At 39.3% G+C, this 18,996-nt stretch overlaps 2 protein-coding genes across 8 annotated transcripts; one reads left to right on the forward strand and one right to left on the reverse strand.

Moving 5' to 3' along the window:
* Positions 1 to 501: 501 nt before the first annotated feature.
* Positions 502 to 10,640, forward strand: LOC306881709 (uncharacterized protein). The gene is made up of 3 exons (XM_079435934.1): positions 502 to 691; positions 7,231 to 7,282; positions 8,265 to 10,640. Exons 1-3 carry the CDS (start codon positions 620 to 622, stop codon positions 8,414 to 8,416), a joined length of 276 nt encoding a protein of 91 aa, XP_079292060.1. The 5' UTR covers positions 502 to 619; the 3' UTR covers positions 8,417 to 10,640.
* On the reverse strand, positions 10,072 to 18,992 carry apold1a (apolipoprotein L domain containing 1a). Of its 7 annotated transcripts, none has more exons than XM_079435928.1 (23): positions 18,919 to 18,992; positions 18,323 to 18,392; positions 17,983 to 18,036; positions 17,218 to 17,273; positions 16,988 to 17,092; positions 16,845 to 16,904; positions 16,550 to 16,612; positions 16,353 to 16,421; positions 15,870 to 15,920; positions 15,443 to 15,514; positions 15,263 to 15,310; positions 15,092 to 15,157; positions 14,881 to 14,955; positions 14,715 to 14,786; positions 14,560 to 14,628; positions 14,423 to 14,461; positions 14,143 to 14,205; positions 14,005 to 14,067; positions 13,745 to 13,819; positions 13,624 to 13,660; positions 13,271 to 13,322; positions 12,780 to 13,194; positions 10,072 to 12,644 (listed from the first exon to the last, which is right to left on the reverse strand). In XM_079435928.1, exons 5-23 carry the CDS (start codon positions 17,075 to 17,077, stop codon positions 12,051 to 12,053), a joined length of 2,073 nt encoding a protein of 690 aa, XP_079292054.1. In that variant the 5' UTR covers positions 17,078 to 17,092; positions 17,218 to 17,273; positions 17,983 to 18,036; positions 18,323 to 18,392; positions 18,919 to 18,992; the 3' UTR covers positions 10,072 to 12,050. The 7 variants fall into 7 exon arrangements, with proteins under 7 accessions (XP_079292054.1, XP_079292053.1, XP_079292055.1 ...); XM_079435927.1 differs by lacking the exon at positions 17,218 to 17,273 and adding an exon at positions 18,699 to 18,800 and having other exon boundaries at positions 18,919 to 18,943; XM_079435929.1 differs by lacking the exon at positions 17,218 to 17,273 and having other exon boundaries at positions 16,550 to 16,609.
* Positions 18,993 to 18,996: the final 4 nt, after the last annotated feature.

Below are 18,996 nucleotides of genomic sequence, written 5' to 3' on the forward strand. Positions count from 1 at the left end.
TTGCATATTCACCATCAGTAATAAAAAACAGCCTATTTATACCAGTAAAAGTATGACTCAATGGCTGACCATATCTGAAAAACTATTTTGATGAAATAATGATAATAATCAAGAATGCAAATAAATTATTCAATTAATAATTATGGTGGTGATAATGATAATAATTATTAATATTAATAACAGTATAAATATAAATATTAATAATAATAACAACAACAAAGTTTTCATAATATTTATTATGATTATAATTAAAGAAAATTGTTATAGCTTCAACTTCAACATAACCTGTTTTTACAGATAAAAATGTTGCCCAAAATCTGATCATATTTCATTGTATTTTCAAAATAATATATATTTTTAAATTAATTAGGGCTCATAATCAAGAATATTGAAAAAACATTTCAACATTTCATTAATAAAAACATTCAAATTTATTATTATTCTAGTACACTGACCAGAGAGAGAGAGAGAGAGAGAGAGAGAGAGAGAGAGAGAGAGAGCAGGGGCGTGTTTTTCGGGATGAGAGATGGAGATGTTCTCTGCATAATATTCTCGGTTCAGTTGTTCTGACATAATTTTAAAGCACTTGGACAAAAACCCCCCCGGAAATATCGACTGAATGTATTTTGTGTTTCAAAGTTATCCCGCGAACCCAAAACGACATTCGACTTCTCTTAGAACTATGAGTGAGGTGAGTGTTCATTTGTTATTTTAAATCTGATAAAGCAGATTAATTTAAAATTTATAACAAAAGTATAAACATTGCACTACGTTCAAGGTAAATATATTCTTTGTTGAGGCATAAAAGGATTCAATAAAAGATCAAATTGCTTAGCTGTCAAGCCACCTCTAATTTCTCTTCAGTAAAGATGAGAAATATAAAAGGGTTGTGGTTTTCATCATTACTAAAAAGAAATTAGAGGTGGGTTTACAACTATGTACCATCTACTCTTTATAAATTTGACAAATTTTACATTTTACAGTGCTTTTTACTTATATGAGAAAATATAAAATCTTTGATTTCCCTGGTTTAAAATGAAAGTGTGGTGCTTTAGATTCTTTTGCGTGTCCCATTAATTGGCAATTAATAAGTGGCTCAGGGGAGCTTGACCTTGCTGATATGAGCCTGGCTAATTGGCAGATGGAGATTGTGCCGTGAGGCTTGTGTGTATCACTGATGTGTGAAAGTGAAAATAAAGAGCTGGCTGAGGTAATGTAGCAGAGAAAAAGTAATAGCCAACACACTGGGAGCCAGCTGGTTGGATGGGATCTTTTCCCCCCTCATCATCATCATGTCTTTTAAGTGTGAAAGCCAGAAGTGTGAAAAGTTTTACCTCCATAATACTTATATAACCTACTTTTGTCACAGATCGGTCAGGCTCACTCACCCGCACTCCTTCACCAGAGTATTAACTACACGCACCTGCAAGCCATCAACTCCTTCATCAGTCAGCATTTATAAGCACACACCTCACTTCACTCGATGTCCAATCTCGTTCAGACATAGTGGACTCTCTCCATGATATCCTACCGATACATTGAGATACCTACATTGTTTACTTACCTGTTGTGTCTTCTCCAGAGTTACCTTCTGCTCCTAGCTCCAACGTCCTCTCCAGTTTCCATCGCATTGTGGATCATCTCCATATTCATCATCCGAGGAGTGTGCTTACTTCCATCTCCGTCCCACGATCTCCTGCGAACCAAGAACCACGGCTACAAGCTCATTCAAGTCAAGAAACCTTACATCACTCAGGACACTCACCAGTCATCTGTACCCGCACCTTTTGCTGACAATAAACTCACCTGTTTTACCTTTATTCCTTTGTCCGAGGATCATTCCGTGACAGAAGATCGCTCCAATGGGCCGAAACCATATGGGCACAAGTTGGTACTGTAACCCTTTCCTTCGACAGTTTTGTTGCTCATTTCAGAGAAGTCTTTGGCAGACCGGCAAGTGATACCACGGTCAGTGAACAACTTTATCATCTCCGCCAAGGCTCCCTTCCTGTTAATGATTATGCTCTGAAATTCATAACCCTTGCAGCGGCCAGCGGCCAGCGGCTGGAATGAGCGCTCGCTCCTCACTACTTACCGTCAAGGCCTCGAACCAAGGTTGCGGCTCCAACTCGCAGCCTATGATGACGCTTGTGGTCTGGAAAGGTTCATACAGCTATCCATCCGATGTGCCAATCGCATGCAATCTTGCTTTGAAGAACAGCAGCAATCTTCCTACACTCCACTCCTTCGCCGGCCAGACTCCATCAGCCCTCCAGAACCAGGTCAGGAACCCATGCAAATTGATAACTCTCGACTGTCCTATTGAGAGTGGCAGAGACGGCTGACCCTAGGTTTATGTCTATATTGCGGCTCCTGTGGGCATGGGATTGCTACATGCCTAATTTGTCCACCAAAACCTATGGTGAGTGTCATTAAGCCTGATATATTAAATATGCAGCCCCTCACCGCTATTGTGAACCTTACTGCTTCCAGTGTCTCCCTTTCAGTACAAGTCCTCCTCGACTCCGGGTCAGCCGGTAATTTCATCTCCGGGAATCTCTAACGCCAACTCAGTCTCTCGACCACCTCCACCAAAACCATCTACCAAGTTCAATCAGTGACTGGCAAACCACTCAGCCGAAGACAGGTCACTGCGTGGGATCTTTTCACTTGCGTGTAGGACAGTTACACGAGGAGACGTTACATCTGCTGGTTCTGGAGGATTCCACCGCTGATGTGATCTTAGGGCGCCCCTGGTTTGTGCAACACGATCCCATCATCTCCTGGAAAACTGGTAATGTCCTGAAGTGGGGAAGTAACTGCTTCCCTGACTGTTTTCCATATGCACCTCAACCCACGTCTCCACGATCGATTACACTCCCAGTCAATTCCACATCCATAGAGAGCCCCGTCGACAAACAGTCAGTGGAAATTCCTACCCCTTATGCCCCCTTCAAGGATGTGTTCTGCCCGAAGAGGGCCTCCCAGTAACCCCCGCACCGGCCATGGGACTGTGCCATTGATCTGCTTCAAGGTGAGTCAGTGCCCAGAGGGAAGATATATCCATTATCCCTCCCTGAACAGAAGGCCATGGAGGAATACATTGAGGAGGCTCTGCAACAAGGCTACATTCGCCCGTCCACGTCCCCTGCTGCTTCGAGTTTCTTCTTCGTGGCTAAGAAGGGCGGAGGTTTGAGGCCTTGCATAGATTACCGGGAAATCAACAAGGTTATGGTGAAATTCCGGTACCCACTTCCCCTCGTCCCAGCGGCATTAGAACATCTCCGTGGAGCCGCTGTTTTCACCAAGTTAGACCTCCGCAGTGCGTATAACCTCATCCGGATACGTGAGGGGGGCAAGTGGAAGACCGCCTTCATCACCCCTACTGGCCACTACGAGTACCTTGTTATGCCATATGGATTAGTAAACGCCCCCTCCGTATTCCAGAACTTCATGCATGAGGTTCTCCGGGAGTATCTCCATCGATTCGTCCTCGTCTACATTGATGATATCCTTATATACTCCCGGAGCATGGCCGAACATCGCCACCACGTTGCGGAGGTCTTGCAACGCCTGAGAGATTACAATCTCTTCCTAAAGGCCGAGAGATGTTCCTTCCACCAATCCTCAGTGCAGTTCCTTGGATGCATCATCGATCACAGTGGCATCCAGATGGACTAGGGGAAGGTAGAGGCCATCAGGAATTGGCCAGTTCCAACTACCATCAAGGAACTTCAACGATTCCTGGGATTCTCCGACTTCTACCGAAGATTCATCCATAACTACAGCTCCATAACCAACCCACTCACCAGTCTGTTGAGAGGCAAGCCCAAATCTCTGTCCTGGTCATCAACAGCCACAGAAGCCTTTGAAACCCTCAAGAGAGCCTTCACCAGTGCACCGCTCCTTGCCCATCCAGACCCCAACAAGTCCTTCATAGTTGAGGTTGATGCCTCCACCACTGGGGTAGGAGCGGTGCTTCCTCAGCAGCAGGGGACTCCAGCCAAACTCCATCCATGCACCTTCTTCTCCCGCAAGCTCAGCCCGGCGGAGAGACATTATGACATCGGCAACAGAGAACTCCTGGCTATTAAGTTAGCCCTAGAGGAGTGGAGGCATTGGCTGGAGGGTGCTCAACACCCATTCATCGTACTCACTGACCATAAGAATCTCCAATACTTGCGAGATGCCAAACGACTTAACCCGCGTCAGCCTAGATGGGCGCTATTCTTCACCCGATTCAACTTTACCATCTCCTTCCGTCCAGGACCTAAGAATGTTAAAGCGGATGAGCTGTCTCGTCTGCATGCTCCTGAAGAGGTCAGTGAGGAACCAGATACCATCATTCCCAATAAAATCTTCATCAACCCCCTCCAATGGACCTCCAGTCCAGCTTCTGCCTCCACAGCCACTCCGCCGGGCTGTCCACAGGGGTTGCAGTATGTCTCCAGAGCACAACGCACCCCTCTGATCCACTCCACTCACACATCGCTGGGCACTGGCCACCCAGGGGCCAACGGCACCCTCTCGCTGCTAAAGGACCGCTTCTGGTGACCTAATATGGCTAGGGATGTGAGAAGGTTCATCCAGGGCTGTTCCGACTGTGCCATCTCCAAGAGTCCGTGCCATCTTCCATCCGGCAATCTCCTTCCGCTGCCCGTCCTCAATCGCCCCAGGTCACACCTAGGAGTTGATTTCATCATGGATCTGCCAGCCTCAGATAATAATAATAATAATTCATTACATTTATATAGCGCTTTTCTGCTTCTCTAAGCACTCAAAGCGCTCTACATTGTGAGGGGTGGTGTCTCCTCATCCACCACCAGAACTTCAACGGTAACACATGTATCCTTGTAGTCATTGATCGATTCTCAAAGTCCTGTGGACTTCTTCCACTCAAGGGCCTGCCCACTGCCATGGAGACCGCTGAGATTGTTTAATCATGTCTTCAGATACTATGGAATTCCAGAAGACATTGTTTCAGACTGCGGCCCACAGTTTATATCCAGAGTCTGGAAGGCCTTCTTCTCCTAGGTGTGACCATAAGTCTCTCATCGGGATATCCTCCTCAGTCTAACGGGCAGATGGAAAGGAAAATTCAGGAAGTTCCTGAGAACCTTCTGCCATGGCCAACAGGACTCTTGGAACCAGTTCCTAGGCCGAGTACGCACAGAACTCGCTGCGTCAACCATCCACTGTACTCACTCCCTTCCGGTGCGTTCTCGGTTACCAGCCTCCCCTGTTCCCCTGGTCAGGGGAACCGTCTGAGGTATCATCTGTCGATTACTGGTTCCGAGAGAGCGAGAGGGTCTGGGACGCAGCACACCATCAGCTGCAACGACCTTCGTAGGGCCACAACTCCCACTTACCAGGCGGGTCAGAAGGTCTAGCTGTCCACCCTGGACATCAGGATGCGCCTGCCCTGTAAGAAACTTAGTCCCAGATATGTTGGTCCCTTTAACATCACGAAGCAGATCAACCCCGTCAGATATCAACTCCAACTCCCCTCACATTACAGGATTCATCCTTCCTTCCATGTCTCACTTCTCAAACCATATCACCCTCCTGTTTCTGTTTCCACAGAGCCTGGCCCGACAGTGGAACCCCCTCTCCCGTTAATCCAGGAAGAAGGGCCACCACGATGTCGGGGTCCTCGGCCCTCAGAAGCGGGCCGTGAAGGGGGGGGGGGGTACTGTCACAGATCGGTCAGGCTCACTCACCCAATCACCAGAGTATTAACCACACACACCTGCAAGCCATCAACCCCCTCATCAGTCAGCATTTAAAAGCACACACCTCACTTCACTCGATGTCCGATCTCGTTCAGACATAGTGGACTCTCTCCATGATATCCTACCGATACATTGAGATACCTACCTTGTTTACTTACCTATTGTGTCTTCTCCAGAGTTACCTTCTGCTCCTAGCTCCAACGTCCTCTCTAGTCTCCATCACATTGTGGATCATCCCCATACTCATCAACCGAGGTGTGTGCTTACTTCCATCTCCATCCCACGATCTCCTGCGAACCAAGAACCACGGTTACAAGCTCATTCAAGTCAAGAAACCTTACATCACTCAGGACCCTCACCATTAATCTGCACCCGCACCTGTTGCTGACAATAAACTCACCTGTTTTACCTTTATTCCTTTGTCCAAGGGTCATTCCGTGACAACTTTTGGCAAATTATAAGACAGAAAATAAACAACAGAATGGCATATACAAAGAAAACAAAATCTCTTGAGACAAAAGTTGTCATGTTTTTACACTCAAAGGGATTTTATCGGACAGCTCAGCGAGTGTGGTGTTGTATGCTTTAAAACCTACTAGAGAGAGGAAGATGAGACAAGTTCAGAGTTAGGGTAATGTGAAGAGGTTCTTTTAGTCAAAAAAAAAAAAAAAGGGATTATAGAGGAGGGCTGCAGAGATTTGCATTTGAAAGAGTCCCTTGCAGCAAGAGAGTGGATATGTGTGTGTGTTTAGGCAATGTTCTATTTCGTTCTCTCTTAATGACATTTAAAGTGCTCTACAGATAATATGTAAGTATTTGCAGTATATCAACTGCTAAAAGCAAATATTACATTCAAATAAATATTACATTAAATTATGTGATGCAAGAAATACATTAATTAAATTGACACATTTTGGATGTCAGTGTCTATATGAATAACTCAAATCTAGGGCATCATCGCAAGGCTAATTTGTTCTCGTAATTGAAGAAGCAAGGTCACAGATATACTGAATGCATTTTGGCCTCAAGGAGTTTATTCAAGCTGTGCACATTGAAAAGGCAGGATGGTGATGAATTCTATCTTCAACAAAAATACAAATGCACTTTTATTTAACCTATCAATCACACTGATAAACATGATATTTGTGAACCTCATGAACCTTCAACTAAAAATGTGATCAAGGATAAATTAATTAAAAAAATTATATAAAATATACAAGCTCATACGCACACTAAGCTTGCATGTTATGGCAATCCTCTCCAGGGCTGAGTGCCACTGTTCCAGATTGCACACAGAATTGAAAAAGGAGGATTAAACCGATGGGGATTAAGGGGTCTTTATCACTCACTGTCCTAACACACGACTCATAAAGCCCATATCAGCTTTTAATTTAATGGCAGACCACATAAAAATTCACAAATGTTGTTTTGTTTATATTGCATGTATGAATACTTTCACACAACGATAAACCTGAATGTTGCCGTCTCTTTCCTGCAGAACAGTTCATCTGATCCTCCCAACACTCAGGGGCCCACCACAGATAAAAAAGGTGCGTTTATGCGTTTCATTACACCATGTTTGATTTTTCATAATTGATTTCTTGAAAACTCCCCCATGTTTTGTTCTCCACCAGAACTGTACAGTTACATAAGGCCAGGTTTATATTTGTACAAGTGTAGCCTACCACAAAACAGATGTCTACCAGTTCAGTCTGATTGTTATCCATTTTTACAATTTTTATCATAAAAGATCAGTTCAGTTCTCTCTCCCCATCCTATTAACAAAAAATCGCACATGCATACCCATGAGAACTGAAGCATGCATTTACTCAGGAGACTGTTCTTTATTGCATATCTAGTGAAGGTTGGTTATTCCCATAAGGTCAGGGTATATTCAGCTGCCTTCCCCTTTCATCTCACCAAAGCCCTGACATTGCAAACTGCATCAGCTAATTAAATGAGCTCATAATAACTTAAAGGGATATTTGATCTAATAAGAAGCTATTTTGAAGAATGATTCAGCTGGTTTTGATCTAGTATGACCTGTCGGCATGATGCATTATATCTGTTTCCTTCTTTTCAAGACAATTAAAGCTTTAAAAAATAATGTTGTAGGAAAAAAGTGAAAATATCTTGTTTTAACCACAGGCCTTTTTTTAGTCATTTAACCAATAATCCATTAAAAAAACTCATTGACTAATATGGAACCGGAAGTGATTGAGTTCTAACTCATTTACAGTTTTCGGCCCTCAAAAATACATAATTCATGCAGCACATCCCTGCATATTAATATAAGATACAAGAAAATATCTTAACATCCAAACAAATAGACACTTCAGTTTTAACTATGAAAATATGTTTTGCTAAGAGATATTAGAATGGTTGCATATTTTACAGTTCTGTGGTATGAAGATGTATAAACAATTTATGTAACAGGATTTAACACGAATTAGGACACACTGCCTTCAAAAATGTAAGATATCCTTTTATGTCATCTACATCGGCAGTGTTTCTATGTCATGTGCCCCTCAGCCCCCCAGGAGAAACCGGCGGACAAAGCGGGGAAGAACCCTACGCAAGAACCCGAAGAAGAGATTGACATTGATCTGGATGCGCCAGAGACGGAAAAGGCAGCTTTGGCAATACAGAATCAGTTCAGACGCTTCCAGAAGAAAAAGAAGTAGAAAAGGGAAGAATGAATGAAAGGATCAGTGCAGAGGACAAAAACACCTTCCGCAATATTCAAATGGAAAGAGATTTAATAAGGAAGAGACAGAGAAAAGGGAAAAGTCAAGTGTGGTTGGGAAATTAGGGGTTTGGAAAACAAATGATAGCCCTGTGGCATCAACATGCTGGGTTGATTAGAGTTTAGAACATAAATAGAGAAGGATTTTCACTTTAAAAGACATTGCAGATTTTGTTCTCGTTGTATTTGTCTAGATTTGTCTCCATACTTTCTCTGCTCTCCTGCAGACATTATTGTCTGTATGAACGTGTTATTGACATGCGCAACACACATCTATCATTTAATACAGTATATTTAGTATATCATTGATGCAAAATGTAATTGATATAAATGTAAGAATTCAAAGGGCATGACCAAATGTTGCACTGCAACACAGTAAAACATGCTGGTGTGAATTAGCATAGATATGAAGTAGATTAGTTGTAAATGTATTCTTAGAGGTAGCTCTTAATTGTTTGTTTTTTTTCTTTCAAAAATGAGTGTTTGAAAAAATAAAGCAATCTCTCTAACACATTAGTTAACTACAATAACACGGAATAACAATTAATTACTTCTAACACATTTATTAATCTCTTGTTCTTGTTCATTCAAAGCATTAACAAAGAGTAATAAATATAGTAACAAAGGAACTGCTCGCTGTTATTGTTAGTTAACGCATAATTGTAAAGGTGTTACCGAAATTTCTTTATATCAAAAGCAGACCAAATGATGATTATTCGATTAGAGAAAAAATATTATAACCTGACATTAACAGAAGAATTAGCAATAGAAATATCTTTCATATTTCTACATTTTGGACAGGTATTTAATCAAGACAGTGTATAAAATGAAATAGCTTGTGATTTTCTAGTTTATCCCTGTGCACGCAAATGGTATTGAAATACAAGTGAAACAGGCAAAGTATGACATTTTTGCTCAATTTACTGTATTTTACCGGTTGGTTGAATTTAGCACAAGGCCGAGAACCTTTTTAAGTCATGTCATACTCACTGAAATGAGCATAATGCCTTTAATGTTTACTTTATTGCCAGTTACAGGCGTGCATCGAGATCCTTGAATATTTGGTGAGTCAAATGAAGATGATTATCATGGAAAGTGTACCATTTGATCTATTTTAAGTGTCTTTCTCTTTCTCCTTCCCCTATAATTAAAGCGGTCTCTACAGATATCTCAGAATAGCTCATAAAAATGAGAGCAGTCTATAAACACTCATGATTATCTCACAGTTAATGGGACAAATGATGTCTGTAATTGCATTGAGACGTGATGAAAATGTCATCTGCATTTGATCGTTTTCGAATAGTCACTGGCAATGCAATAACTGAATACATATGTTATTATTCTGTATGTTTTATATAAATTATGACACATTTTACTGTTGGACAGTTATCTTCTCCTGTATTGCCCTGTACTTCTTTTGCTGTGCGTGTGCTTGAGTGCTCTAACCCACACTTGTTTCTTTTTTCTCCTTGTGACTCAGTCTAAATTATATGCTTCAATAGCAAGAACTGTATATCCTGAGCTGAATTGTATGTCCTAGGGGCAGTGAGTCCATGGTTATATAAAGTAAAGAGCATTGCATAACATTTGTTTGCTTCTTACCATCAAACATGTTTAATGGATACTGGAAATACATATTGCTTGTAGGTTGTAGTAGTATTTATTTAAACTTGTGATCTAAAATAAGGTTTTTAAGCAGAACATTAATGCAGGCAAAGCATTAAACACAAAGTGAAGAGTAAAAAAGTACTTGATTATTTATAACCCAAAATGTTTAGGTATTTATAGCTTTATAGCTAGTTTGTTGCTGTCCCATCTAATGAAGCACATTAAAGAGTTGCTTCATTTGATCATTTAATGAATGCACATTTACTTATTTTTGATTATTGCTGATGTGTAGGACATGCAAATGTTTATCTTGTGAGAGGAGATTATGTTGTCATACTTTAATAGTTCCCCAAAACAAAAAACAACTATAAACACCTTAATAGCTATAAACTATAAATACCCAAAATACCAAACATTTATTCAACAGCAGAGGGCACCCTCTCCCTTTCTTTCAGGCCAATGTACACACAAGCAGAAAACACGAGGCCTTGCCACACATGCAACAATTGATGTAAAGCGCAAAGTTTGCATGCATTAAAAGTTCATAACACTGTATAGAGTGTCCCGTTTGTCATTTGAGGCTGCAGAAGAGTCCTCAATCACACCTCTAGCTGTGACTCCTGGCTCTGCTGCAGGTGGATTTTATCAGAGGCCCTTCAAGGAGCCTTCAATGTTAGCAACAACAAAAAAAAAAGCTCAACACTGTTTTTGGATGCCATGAATGGAAGGAGGAGATTTTGTTGTTGATAGTAGATAGATGCTTATCTCGAGTTCGGGGGAGGATGCTGAATAAACTTGAGAGGAAACATCCCTCGACAGGCAGCTAATCTTCAACATGTTTGCCAATAAACATTCATTTTGGATTGAATAATTTGCTGTTTTATAAGAGAAGGGTTAGGCTATTTATTACAAAATAAATACAAAAACAACTTTTATGCATTGCATAAATCCATAAATACCTATTAATGGACTAACAAAAAACAAAATGCTTTTTATAATAAAATATATATGTACAAAAAATAAATAATACAGAAAATAACAAAACATTACATGTTTGATGCATGAAGCCCAGTATAAAAAATTATGGCAAAGAGGACGAAATAGGATTATAATCCAAATTTGTGTCATCTGCACATACCTCCAAGATTCATGTGTTGGAACACATGACCTACCCACTAGGTCAGCTCCAACAATTGCTCATTTAAAGTTCCTGCACTCATAAATAAAATTAATCTAGATTTACTGAATGCCTTTTTACCTACAAATGATAATTAGTAGTGCACTTTGTCAATACTGGTTTAAAGTGGATTCCTTGTTTTTGTTTTTTCTTTCTCCACAAGAACAATTTGATTAACGTAAAGCCACAAATATAATGCAGCAGGAACTGAAACAAACAGATGTTTGTGTTGTAAACCACACTAGCCAATTGTGAAAATCTTAATTATAGACTATAGGTAGGTTGAGGGTAAAGTTTCTGACTCAATCCTTATACTGTAAGCCCTTCACATTTTTACAGTGGTCTGCTTTTTCACACACTTTCTCATTAATTCATTTATTTACATTTCTTACAAGAGTGAACTATATTGATATATCAAAGTTTAGTTTGTTTTAAACCCACAACCCTAAAAAATTATTTGGAATTTTTCCTCTGCATACTTGCATCTAATTGTTTTTCTCTTACTTCTTACTATATCATCTGTCACTTTGATTTTCCTAAATCACACATGAGTGTTTATAAGCTTCTTTTCTTTCTGTCCCATTAATACAGAAATGTTCAATTCCTCTTATAATCTGTTTTCAGCCCCATTAAATCTGTGTAAATTCTTCTATTTTCTATATCCTTTCAAATCAACTGCTTTATTTATTTATTTTTCTTTTCAAATCTTTAAATTTAGTGCTTTTGTTGTTTCCATATGTTGGCTCAGTGACAAGACTCTTTATCATTCACTTGTCTCTTTGACTCCTCATTTTACTTCTTTTTTTGGGATCTCTTTCTCAGCATCTCCTCTCTTGCTTCGGTTCATTTGCTGCTGCATAGTTTTCTGGTCAAGTTTCTCCTCCAACTGATCGATTTCTTGCTCAAGTAGAGCCAGTTTAACAGGATCTGACTCACAATGGTCTTCATCCTCCTCCTCTTCCTCATATTCTTCCACTTCAATTCCATCCATGGTCTTTTGAAGCTGAGTCTTCACTTTGTTTAGTTCTAGTAGGCCATGCTGAAGCTCTTTGCAGACTTCTCGGAGCTTGGAGGCAAATTTGGTCTTGGCACCTTTGCGAAGTTCATTGGAATCTTTGGCAAGGAAGAAGACATCCAGGGCGAGGAAGAGAGTGGACATGACCCCGGTGGTGACACTGATGGCCTTGGCGGCTTTGGCAGCACCTCCAGCAACACCTAGAACTTTCACAGTGCTGATAAGCCTATCTGTGTTTATCATAAGGGCTTTACCTGCTCGTCCACCTTCCTTCATCACATGCTTTATGCTACGGCTAAGACTCGTGTTGACCACACTCTCAGAGTACCCCTTAAAATCCCATTCCTGTAGGGTATTAATTCCTTCCTACATACACAAAAAGAAAAATCACATCAATCAGACAGACAGAAAAACAGACAAACAGATGGACTGATAGATCAACATACAGAGAGACTGATAGACTGGCATACAGGCAGAGGACATTTGGAATGCTAAACATACCTGCATGAACTCCAGACAATCTCTGATGTCATTGATCTCATTCTGATAGCCTTGGATCATCTTCTCCACCCTCTTCCGATCCATCTTGGATTGAACCGCATCTGTGATGTTAGCTGTGGCTGACGTGATGCTTCCAGCTGTTGCCACACTGATACCCACTGCAGTGACGATAGTGGAAGTGCCAAAGGTGAAAGGTGCCAGGATGAGGCCGGTAATGGTGGCTATGCCCCCTGCCACACTAGCTACACCCCCTCCAACAGCTGCACTCACAGTCTTCTTATGAAACCTGTCAGCAGTGTCCGCCAAAGCAAGCAACTCCAAAATATGACGTTGCAGAGATGCTCCACGCTGGTTGAACAGACTGACAAAGAGACGGGCGGCCATGAACACACGGTCTGCAGCAGCCTCAACAGCCCTGACAAAACATTTTAAAAAAAAGATCAGTGGAGGCAATTAGACAAAGATTTCAAATAAAATACACATTTACTCACAGCTCCTCATTGTCCTCCTGAAAATGTGCTGTTTCATTCCATTCACTCCAACCTGTCAAAAGTCAGTAAGTCATATAAAGTTGCTTAAAGTGATCTAAACTAGATATATTAACAGGGACGAGAGACAAAGTTTGACCAATCGTCCAACTGATTAATTTTAGTCGACTTAGATTAGTGAGGTCAAGTAGTAGTTTGTCTATATTTTTCTTATACTGTATAAGTCTAATTATACAAGGACTTCCTTAAGACAGATTAGCAGGCTGGTCTTGTAGGAGACTAGTCATTTCTGAAAACATTCTGAAAACAGTTTTGCATATCCATAATAGGTAATCAAGCAACTTGAGCCAACTCACCCTCAACGGTTTTCCACCAGTCCATCAGGTCATCATCCTGTGAATAGAGAGCAATAAAAGGATCAAATAGATATCTTAATTAACATTATTGCATAATAACGAAACAATAATAATAAGATACCTCATCTGTCTCTAAAGAATTCAAATCTGTTGGGTAGGCAGCCATCTCCAGTGGCAGGATTTCAAAAGTACAGTCCTGTAACATTCAGAGAATAAGAAATTAATTATTATGTGATGGCATGATGTGATATTGATACACCAGCATATAAGGAGTATAATTAATATGTCAAATAAGTCAAGGACTGCAAATGTGGCCAGAGCAGTAAACTCCAATGTCCATAATGTACACTCATTCACATACTCACTGCAACAATAACTCACCTCATCTGTCCCCAGTTGCTGCATTTCCATTGGCTCCTCAATCATATCTTCTTGATCTGAATACTATATAGATTTTAGAGTATGGCAGTTGTTTTGATGTAAAATATCAAATATATTTTACAAAAGTGTTAACACTACCTGCGTACTGGATGAAAATGTGGACATTCTAGGTAGAGTTCTCTTCACTCTAAATGACACAACCTGAAAAAATGTCAACAGTACATGAGTTACTGCAGAATATGTGAACTGACACTGTAAATAATTTCAAGTGCAAACAAAAAGTCCAATTCCACTACTGTTTGTGGCAAGCAGAATTATGGATTTCAACTTACTACACTATTCCTGCTTGTATACCACTTTTTTGACCTACAGAAGAGAAAACAAGTGCTCCTCTGTATAAAAAGTGTGAGAGGATTACCTTGTTATTACTGCTAGAGAGTTTTCTGGGTACAGATTTCTATCAAATAGAGGAACAGAGGAAACAGTTCAGCATTTTTTTCATAACATCATCTACTTTCCAGGCAACTTAAAATCTTTACCAATTTGGTTAAGTACCTTTTCAATGCCAGTGTCCAAGAAGTTATAATCCCAGTCTGTAAATTCACTGTGCTCATTTAGTGGATCCTACATATCGGATAAACTGACATTTTAATTTGATTAAAAATGGTATAAAATCTAAATACAGTAATAAGTAGAGGAAGATGCTTTACTGTTTCAGCAGGAAAACGTAACGCTGGTTTTGGGGGACTGCGGAAAGTGCCACTTAGCTTCCCTGAGTTATCCTGCACAAAAGGGACAGTGATTGTGACTAAGCAATTACAATAATATACATATATCCAACTGTTTATAATATAAATAAAAGGTTGTAATAAGCACCTTTAAATTGTTGTTGGAGAGATATAATAGATTGTCATTACAGGCCAGCAGTTTAATGTGTAATGGTGGGCTGTCCTACAACAAGAAAGCCTGTAACTATTGTGCATTATCAACAGGAAGGCAGGAGTGGCAATACAAAAACATCTACAAATCCTACAGATAAATAAAATAGACAGTCATATGTTCATTATTTTTTGTTGTAGCAATATACCTCTTCAGATGTATCTTCAGTTCCTCTAGGAAATGTTTTGAGAAAATTAAATAGGGAATTTCCCTCCTAATGAAATGAATCCGTGTTAGAATGACATTTTGTGTGCCTTTGAATTCATTATATGTGGCCAATGTGATTGGTGTTACTGAACCTACTGCCATTGTGACTTACAAGACTGTCACTGCCTGAAAAATCATAATTTTTCAATGCTGGTTCTTCCTGTAAAGAGACAGAGGACCAGCACATTATGCAAAAGCTACAAGAATTATATAAAAAATTAGACAGTTTTGCAAAATGTAATCTTTTCAGACAAAAAAAATGATTGCATGCAAGGCTGCAGTTTTGTCACACCATTGCGTTATTGTTTTGTGTTTGGTTGTGATTGCCAGCTGAGAGTTCTCCATGTTGTAATGATAGCTCTTCCTGTTAAGAAAGAAAGAGGAAGGTAACATCAGACATACAGTATTTGTGAGCTAAACCAAAGACAAGCTTCAAAATTGCAGGTTGCATTATTCTGTGTAATGCGCAACATCAAAGCATGATTTTCCTGACTGAACTGTAAAAAAAAAAAAAAAACTTTACCACAATTATAGCAATACATTTTATACAGTTTTCTGTATGTTTTTGTGGACACAGCCGTTGCGGTGTCCTTCGAGCACTAAACACTTATTTTTAAATCCAAACCTATTGTGTCATTACAAACTATGTGATTCACACTGGATATTCAGCCTAAGATGTTATGTCATGTGATGTTAGGTGTACTGTAATCACAACAAACCTTAATGCTGTGTTGGCTAGACAGACTGTCAGTGGTGGCAGTGAAGCCATCCTGAGCCAAACAGAAAGAAATCTCTGATAAGTTTGCATTATCTTTCATATCAGATCATTATCATTAGCTTAAAATGTATGTGCAACTCTACAGGCATCTCATTTGACCATGAGATTCCTCTCCTGAGGGTTTTAAAAGTCTTTTGCCTCCCCCTAGTGTGGTAAAAGATGGTACAGTTTAATGGCCTGACACTAACTGTGTGATGTAATGCGCCAAGCACAATTGTGGTAAGTCATTTTTTTTAATCTGCAAAGCATGCATGTAAGACACAATGGATGAAAATGGATGTTAGCAATATTCTGATACCTCAGTGCTGTTGATGTTCAGGTCATTTAAACACTAATAACTGATTATATATGACTATATGAAATAGCTTCAATTGTCTGTCATGAATAAAAATATTGGCTTAAATTGGTTATTTTAATGTTTTACCTCTTGTGCAGGGAGACTTTTCCACTTTTTAGTTCTTTTAAACAACCGGCTGAAAACGGCAGCTCTCCCCTGATAAATGAAGGAAATTTGCATTCTATAAACATTTTCATCAATCATCATAAAAAGTGAAAACTATGAATCAGATATGAACATACACCATTTATGATAAAAGTCAAGCTTATAATTAGATGACAGACCTTTGGGTTATCGTTGCCTGATGGTTGATCATTAAGAGCCGCCAGCTCACTCTCACTTAGCTTCTGGGAAAAGATGTTAATGATTATTCTCAGAAACATGCCACTGCTATATTTACTGTACAGCTTCTACACATTACTAAATCAGATTCTTCCTTGCAGTCTGCATATATTCCAAAATGTTATTTATTGTAAAGCACAATCAATGCAGATTCAGAACAGTATTCTGAGAAATCAAACCATAACTTTAACTTTGAAGTGCATTAAGACAAAACATACATTAACTTTACACATTAACCTTCATTTTGCTGTTCTCCAACAGACCATCGTTATTCCCCGTGAGTTCACCATTCTCATCCTAGAGAAAAAAAATAGTCAACTAACCATTGCAAATGAAAGCCCTGATATTAGGAGAGAGTCTGGTTACATCAAACTTATTACGTTAGTGTGAAAGCTTCCTGTTCCTACACCCTTAAACATGTACTGTCTCGCCTCAGATGAGTGCTCAACTACGTCTGAACGCCTGGACATTGAATCTGCTTTTTCCTACAGCACAAGCAGAGGAAAAAACACACAACAAAACACAAATTGGGAGGACAGTCATATATGTGGTTGCTAAAAATCATTTGCACATTGAAGTGAGTTACACAATGACATATGATATTGCTCACTTGAATGATCTGCTGTTTTCCTCGAAATTATTGTCACTGTCTGTCAACTTTCACACCTATGGAGGAACCTTCTCCATTAAATCAATTCTACTTACAAATCCATTAATGCAGTTCATTTTTTAAATATTAAAAAATATTTTTTGTATTTTCTGAAAAGCCAATCTAATTAGCTAATCTTTACAACATTCTCATACTATTTAGAATCATTCTAAAATATTGTGCCTTTTTTCCTAACATACAATCAATATCTTACATTTACACATAAACCTATAAAAAGAGTTTTCTCTCGCTTTGATTTTCTTGCTCTATGTCATTCCCTAGCTGGTCATTCTCTGGGGTGGACTCTTCTATTCGAAACTCATGTCCATGGATGTTATTCTGTCAGACCAGGCCCACAGAGAGTAACATTAATTATCACTACCAACTTCTTTCACAGATTATAAAGAAATGGGCAATCATCTCCAGACATGTTTCAGTGGTTCATTAAATAGTTCATAACTTCCTTTTAGATATCTAACTACAGTTCAAATAATTTCCATAATAAAGTTAATATACATAATAAATGCTTAATAAAATACTAAATGCTGTACCTTTTTATGCTTATTTTTCTTTCTGTTTTATTTGTTTGAATAGATTTTCAAATCAAACTTTCTTATTCAATATTTTACATAATCTTCATGTTCTTCATTTATAGTAAAATGTGTTTTTTTTTTCTCTCTCTCTTTATTAGACACTGTATTAAATGTATTATGCAAATTAACTTACCTTGCCTTTTCATGTCATAATTAAACAGGTACTGGAAACATAATTTTCAGGTTCCTGAAATGCAACAGACATTCATAATCAACTTGTCAATATTATTAGACCTATCCCGCAGCCGGATAAAATAAAAATAAGGGTAATAGAAGTCTATATATTAGGTTGACTTGTATTTTGAGACTGGAATCTGCTTATTCCCCTCTTTATTTTTTGTTTTAATGTTTGTGCTTAAATGGTAAAAATCCATCAATTATTTTAGCAGTGTGATGTATGACACCCTGGAAATGGCAAACAGTCATATTTTATGATCACATGACTGTATCCTTGGCTCATTCAACCACGTTACCTCATTTAGGGGAGTGTTGAGCTTCCTGCTTCATTTGTCCCTCTGGAATCACAGTTGCACTTCTCCATTTCTAACATAAGGAAACTGTGTCAAACAATGTATCATGGTAAACAAAATAATGTGAACTATTATTATGAAGCGTTACACAGGTAACACTGCACTGTAATATAATCCCGAGGAGCGCCAGACACCGACATCTCCATTCATAACAAACAACTGCAAACAGTATCATACGCGTCGACGCCTCGCGTTCCAGACGCTTCATTAAACGTTCGCTAAAGAATCATGAAACCGCAGACTACTTTTTCTGAGATTTTAGCAGAGGTGTTCGTGTTGCACATTATAGAAGGCAATGTTAGCGCTTTGGTTTGCTCACTTTTTCTTCTTTTATTTTCAAACAATGTAGAATTCTTTTTCGAGCTCTCAGCTCGTTCTGTCGTTCTTGTGGATTTTTCTAGTCTCCGAGAACGCGTTTGTTCTGGAATGACACGTTGCGCGGGTGAGCCAAACCATAAGACTCTTACCGAAAGTTAATAGTTTAATAAACATACAGAATTGCCAAACGTGACGATATTTCACCGTACTGCTTTGCCTACCTTAGGTTCCCATGCGTACAGCAACAGAGAAACGGACTGTCAAAACTTTGTCAAGCTCCGCCCGGTTAGTCTGTGTTG

The sequence above is a fragment of the Barbus barbus genome (assembly GCF_936440315.1).
Source record: "Barbus barbus genome assembly, chromosome: 15".
NCBI classification, from domain to species: Eukaryota; Metazoa; Chordata; class Actinopteri; order Cypriniformes; family Cyprinidae; genus Barbus; species Barbus barbus.

Excerpts from the sequence above, each read along its gene's own strand:
- LOC306881709 (XM_079435934.1), top strand. The coding sequence starts at position 620 with ATGTATTTTGTGTTTCAAAGTTATCCCGCGAACCCAAAACGACATTCG. Across the intron at positions 692-7,230 it reads CTCTTAGAACTATGAGTGAG|AACAGTTCATCTGATCCTCC; the intron begins GTGAGTGTTCAT and ends TCTTTCCTGCAG. Across the intron at positions 7,283-8,264 it reads GCCCACCACAGATAAAAAAG|CCCCCCAGGAGAAACCGGCG; the intron begins GTGCGTTTATGC and ends TGTGCCCCTCAG.
- apold1a (XM_079435926.1), bottom strand. The coding sequence starts at position 17,077 with ATGTCCAGGCGTTCAGACGTAGTTGAGCACTCATCTGAGGCGAGACAG. Across the intron at positions 16,422-16,549 it reads CAGGCAACGATAACCCAAAG|GGGAGAGCTGCCGTTTTCAG; the intron begins GTCTGTCATCTA and ends TTCATTTATCAG. Across the intron at positions 12,645-12,779 it reads ATTGTCTGGAGTTCATGCAG|GAAGGAATTAATACCCTACA; the intron begins GTATGTTTAGCA and ends TTGTGTATGTAG.